The 6,036-nt window shown below is 35.2% G+C and overlaps 1 protein-coding gene across 3 annotated transcripts in view; it reads left to right on the top strand.

The window, feature by feature from the left end:
* Positions 1 to 333: 333 nt before the first annotated feature.
* The window catches only part of LOC107657662 (nucleobindin-2-like), a 9,464-nt gene continuing 3,761 nt past the window's right edge, over positions 334 to 6,036 (top strand). Inside the window, exons 1-10 of one of the 3 annotated variants that reach the window (XM_016445840.1) lie at positions 334 to 474; positions 2,527 to 2,652; positions 2,983 to 3,090; positions 3,192 to 3,324; positions 3,599 to 3,702; positions 4,963 to 5,148; positions 5,384 to 5,474; positions 5,553 to 5,611; positions 5,718 to 5,810; positions 5,908 to 5,997. In XM_016445840.1, the coding sequence (XP_016301326.1) occupies positions 2,527 to 2,652; positions 2,983 to 3,090; positions 3,192 to 3,324; positions 3,599 to 3,702; positions 4,963 to 5,148; positions 5,384 to 5,474; positions 5,553 to 5,611; positions 5,718 to 5,810; positions 5,908 to 5,997 (990 nt within the window). In that variant the 5' untranslated portion in view covers positions 334 to 474. Of the gene's footprint in view, positions 475 to 2,526; positions 2,653 to 2,982; positions 3,091 to 3,191; positions 3,334 to 3,598; positions 3,703 to 4,962; positions 5,149 to 5,383; positions 5,475 to 5,552; positions 5,612 to 5,717; positions 5,811 to 5,907; positions 5,998 to 6,036 lie in introns of all 3 variants that reach the window. The other 2 variants (XM_016445830.1, XM_016445848.1) reach the window with 2 other exon arrangements.

Here is a 6,036-nt window from a genome sequence, read left to right as displayed (position 1 = left end):
CATGACCCACCTTACAAACAACACTGTCAAGATAACAGTTGAGTGATAACAGCTGTTGTGATAGTTGTGTAGTTTGGCTTGTTGTGGAGCACTGAAGAAGGGTGAATGACGGTGACACTCAGCTCTTTGAATTTGGAGCTGTGTAACAGTGGACTGGTGAACGCCACGTACCTCTTCTAACAAGCGTACTTGTCAAGTTACCATGGGAACCTTTGACAGACAGATTGCACGCTCAATGACAGAGCAACGCGAAAACAATTCAAAGGCGGAAGCGCGATGGTTTCTCCAATCACCAGGGCGAGGGGCGTGGCTACACATCTCAGCAGGCGGGGTTTACATTAAGGAACTGTGTTTAGCACACATCATGTAAAACAAGTTGCAAATGAACTGTCAGAGCGATTATATCTGACGCTTGATCGAGGCGAAAACAGCAGCTTCGAGTTTATAAATACAACTCTCAGGGGATCTTTTAGGGTAGGTGTTCACCTGTTGCTCGTTATAATGTCAGCTGCTGTATTATATTTGACAACAGATGATGCTTAAAGCCATATGGTAGAGTAATATAGTTTTGTGTTCAAAGAAAATTTCAGAAAATAACGTAATTTAGTACCTAATCTGTTGTACATCGCCGAAATTATTTCAGTCTGAACGCCTAATTTGGATTTATTTACTTCGTATTTACTGAAAATGATGTGTTCATTGTGATTGACGAGGTTTATCGTACACGTGCCAGTGACGTCACGCTGTGGTTGTGAGAAGTTTCCTTTAAAAACAAATAGCCATAATTTGTGTTCTTACTAATAAGAAAGCTGAAGGGGGTCTGGAAATACTTTATTTTGAAGATGTTAATAGAACTTAATAGAAGTCAATTGGATTAAAAAATGTTTGATTAATCATAACTCCCTTTGGAACCACATCCCACACAGTCTCTTTAACCAAATAGGTGGCTTAGAATTTCTGTTAACTTGTGACTTTAATATTTCTAAACTCCCTCTTAAATTGTCCAAATTCCACCAGCAAGTGCTTTTAGCCTGGAAAATTTGCTACTCACACAATTTCTCTCCTCACACCTCCTTCATTTGGAATAATGCCAATATAACGACTGCCAATAAATCTTTATTTTTAAGGAATTGGTTTAACAGGGATATTAATCATCTTATGAATATGTTTGATAATTATGGGAATCTTTTAACTTACGAACAATTCATGCGAATCCACAGTTTCCCTGTGCATTTTAAGGAATTTAATTTGGTCATTAAAGCTATTCCTCCTACTCTTGTTCATCTTGTTAAAAGTCATATTCACTATAACTCTACAATAATGACAAAACCAAAATTAATTTTAAACGGTCTTGAACTGATTGATAAAAAATGCAATAACAAACATATTTGTACTGTTTTCCAAAAACAAAATAAAATAACACCTAGAGGAAAATTCTTTTGGAACTCTATTATTGATAATATTAATTGGAAGACTGCTTGGTTAATTCCCTTTAAATATTGTATCAATAACAAAACTAAAGAAATACATTTTAAAATTTTGCATACCATCTACCCTGTTAAATCAATAATTTCAAGATACTCTGATATTGATGATTTATGCTCCTTTTGTAAAAATGAGAAAGAGGTGTTATCACATTTATTTTTTGATTGTAAAATTACCCAAAATTTTTGGAAGGAATTGGCAGAATTTATTTTTAATCTAGTAAAGGATAAATACTGTTTTTCTTTAAAGGATATTATTGTGTACTATGAAAACAATGTTAACAAAGGTCTTGAATACATTGTTAATTTATTCATATTGCTGGCAAAATTTTATATACATAAACAAAAATGCTTAAATTCATCCCCAATATTTAAGGTATTTTTAGTGGAATTTGATTGTTTTATATCTTCTCTGAAATTGTTAAAAAACAAAAAGACATTAACATGTCTAAAATATTATGACATTATTTTCAGTTCCCGTTACTAATTAATGTCACACTTTGTATAGCACTGACTGTCTTATGCTATGCTCTGTTTGTTATTTGTTCTATTTTCATTAAAAAAAAAATAAAATAAAAAAAATAAATAAAAAAAATAAATAAAAATAGCCATAATTTGTAGTTGTATTTTAGTTTGTATGAAATGTTATCTAGAACTATATAGTTATCGCTCTTTAGTATATATATAAAGGCCTTTATACACCTATGTATGTGTGTAGATAGATTCACTCATAAGTTATATTTGATTCTAATAACAACAATAATAATATATAATATTACTATATATATTAATAATATACAATTAAATAATATTAATATATCATATTAAATATTATCATTATTATTAAAACATAATAAATTACATATTTGTTTAAAGCGATAACTATATATTTATAGATCATTTAAGATATAATTCTATCATAAAGTAACATATAAATAATTAATAATTAAACTTAATAGATAATTTACACAAATGCAGAAATTCCATCTAGATAGTTATCTATATCAGAAATGACAATGGTGATGTTCTTGTCCTTTCACAGATGTGGGGACCATCACACTTCTGCTTGATACTGTGTCTGTGGGCTTGTTTGGATGCACTGCCAGTTGCTGTGGATAAGACTAAAGTGAGCCCTCCAGTAGAGGATCTAGAGCCACCTGAAAGTGTAGTAAGTAGTAATATGATTTTTTTAAACAACTTATGAAAACATGCCTTTATACTAATAGAGACATGTTAGTCTAGGGTTAAAATGGGTGTGATGCTTCTCTCTAATATGTAGTGTGAAAACTTCAGACAGGTTTGGTAAGCAAGCATCACATATAACGTGATGCTTATAATAAGCTGTGCCATAAAAGGAGAAAGGAGTGTTCAACATACATAGACTAACTGATTGCTTGTCCTTTTGCAAATGTTCCTTAACACATAGGTATAAAAAGATTTAGTCTCCCTAGTGTTTTTTCCTCACTTCACTCTGTACATCTAATTTAAATTCATTTAGGACACTGGATTGCACTATGATCGATATCTCAGAGAGGTTATTGATTTCCTGGAAAAGGACCCACATTTCAGAGAGAAACTTCATAACACAGACATGGAAGACATCAAGGTATTGCACTGCTTTACTTCCCAATTCTACTTTGCAGAGGCTTAATCAGATTATCTAAACACCCCATTGCTTACCTCTCATTCTCCGTTTGGTGAAAACAGCAAGGGAAACTGGCTAAAGAGTTGGACTTTGTCAGCCATCACGTGCGAACTAAACTTGATGAGCTAAAGAGGCAAGAAGTGAACAGACTGCGTACCCTAATCAAAGTCAAACAAGACATGAATGGAGAAAAAGGCATCAAAGGCAAACTTGTTTCTGTTATTGTTTTGTGGCTCACATTTGCACTAGAGCATATTGTGAAATGTCCTCCACCATCTTGTTTCTTTGTTTCATTTACCATCGCCAGGCTCACAGAGCACAGATTTTCCAAGGATATGGAATGTTGTATCTGAGAGTGTCATTCATCAAACTCCCCATATCACAGTTTACTTTATAAACCTGTAACTCTGGCCTGCTGCAAAGACAAGAAACGTAAATGAAAAATGAGATGCTCTTAATTTCCCTAAAGGTATGACAGTGGACCACAAAGCACTTCTGAAACAGTTTGAACATCTGAATCACATGAATCCATATACATTTGAAGTGGAAGACTTGGATCGTCTCATTAAATCGGTAGGCTCCATATCTGACTTCCTGTTGGTTTTATTCTACACTCATAGTTGTCACAGATTTTCGTTCAGGGCCCAAAATTAACTTTTTGGCAGGTGAAATAAGAAAATGTACTGGCCATAAATATTTATTACCATATTATGTATTAAATATTTTACATTTACATTGTCATTTAGCAGACGCTTTTATCCAAAGCGACTTACAAATGAGGACAATAAAAGCAGTCAAAACTAACAAAACAGCAACAATATATAAGTGCAAACGACAAGTCTCGGTTAGCCTAACGCAGTACACGTAGCAAGGTGTTGCTCTGTGCTGATCAGCTCGCTGGCTTGTTTACATCCATCTTTAATGAGTCCCTTGCTATCTCGGTGGTCCCCAACCCCTTTAAAAAATCTGTCATCATCCCTGTGCCTAAGAGGTCAAATAAAGGTGGAACAGATGTGTTTTTAGTCGTTTCTTGAAGATGGTTAAGGACTCAGCTGCTCGGATTGATTTTTGATATAAATAGATTTTGTTTGCCCTATGACGATGCGAGTTTATTGATTTAGCTGTTTCTCCTAGCATATTTGTGATTAAAATGCAGATAATTTTGTCTGTGTGTAACTGCACCTGTCATAAAAACCTTATAATTTTATCCCTGTAGCTCAAAGTGTAGAGAATGGTGCTAGCAACGCCAATGTCATGGGTTCCATTCCTAGGGAATGAAGGAATTGCTAATATGTACACCCTGAATGCAGTCACTTTGGATAAAATGCACAAATGTAAATGTAATGTATAATGTCATAATTACAATGGATAGCTGCACAAGTGCATTTGTTGCTGCCGTAAACCAGTCTGCCCTTTTTGTGAAATTTTGTATCCGTTCGACAAACTTGCATAGTCCCAGAACAAATGTTTGGGTGGAGTGAGGGAAAGAAACAGAAGCCATTCGCCTTATTAGAAGTCAGTGTACCATCAGAATGGTTTTGAAACTGATATTTAGGTAAAAAAAAACAACAACAACTTACAGTTGCTTTAAGTGCCCAAAATTAATTTCAGATGATAAATCAAAAGCAAAAACTTATAAAGAAAACGTTTTGTGTTTGATTTGCACACATCACTGTCATCAGTGAGGGTCAACAGTCTTATCATGTATTGTTCGTCAAGTGCAATTCAAAATTATTTTCCTATGTTGGATGGAGATCTACTGTATATAATGATCTGCTGGTCTCCACACATTACATTTCCTCTCTGCTTGTTTCCTTATTTTGTCAAATCGAGGCCACTAATGACCTGGAAAACTTCGACAAGGAACGACATGAAGACTTCAAGAGGTATGAGATGACGAAGGAACATGAGCGCAAGGAACATCTTAAAACACTGGATGAGGAAGCGCGCAAAAAAGAGGAGGAACACTATGAAGAGATGAAGAAGAAACACGCAGACCATCCCAAAATCAATCACCCTGTAAGCTAAAGACACATTCCTTTAACTTATATAATAATCAAACAAGCTCATTTGTGATATTGAACACTTTATTCTTTTTTTTTCTCTCTTGTCTTTTTTTTTAATTGACATATGCTGGACTTCTCCCATCATTTCTTGTGCGTAAACCCCGGCCCTTTCTTACAATCGACTGCAAGCTCACGTTCAGACCTGTCTCCATCCAATGTATAGATTTGGCCTGTATGTGTGTAAATAGGGCAGTCAAGACCAGTTGAAAGAGGTCTGGGAGGAAGCGGACAGTTTGGATCCCAACGAATTTGACCCAAAGACATTCTTCAACCTACATGGTGAGATCAGTGAGCCTCTCTGTTCTGAACATTTAGATTATATCACAGCACGACTGTGACATCTGTTTGCTTTTACAGATACTAATGGAGATGGGTACTTTGATGAGCAAGAACTCGAGGCACTGTTTACCAAAGAGGTTCCCCTTAATAACCTTTCCATTCAGAGCTATCATAATAGAGTACTTTGAGGATGACGTGGCTTTATGGGGTGCTAAATCTGATGCTTGTGTCCACCCCGTTCAGCTAGAGAAAGTCTATGATCCCACACATGAAGAGGATGACATGATGGAAATGGAGGAGGAGAGACTTCGCATGAGAGAACATGTGATGAATGAGGTGGGGGCATCATAGCAGGGGACTGAATCCTTCATTGTGCTAAGGATATTATTTCAAAGATGGTTCACTAGTAGTCATTTTTTTGTACTGTCTATAGGTCGACACTAACAGAGACAGGCTCGTTTCACGAGATGAATTTATTACTGCCACAAACAGAAAAGAATTTCTTGAGCCAGATGGATGGGAGGTAATTTTTTTTTTTTTTTTTTTTTTTTTTTGTGGTCAA

Source organism: Sinocyclocheilus anshuiensis, unplaced genomic scaffold, assembly GCF_001515605.1.
Source record: "Sinocyclocheilus anshuiensis isolate Anshui unplaced genomic scaffold, SAMN03320099.WGS_v1.1 scaffold2901, whole genome shotgun sequence".
Taxonomy (NCBI): domain Eukaryota; kingdom Metazoa; phylum Chordata; class Actinopteri; order Cypriniformes; family Cyprinidae; genus Sinocyclocheilus; species Sinocyclocheilus anshuiensis.
This window is presented reverse-complemented; position numbering and strand designations above follow the sequence as displayed.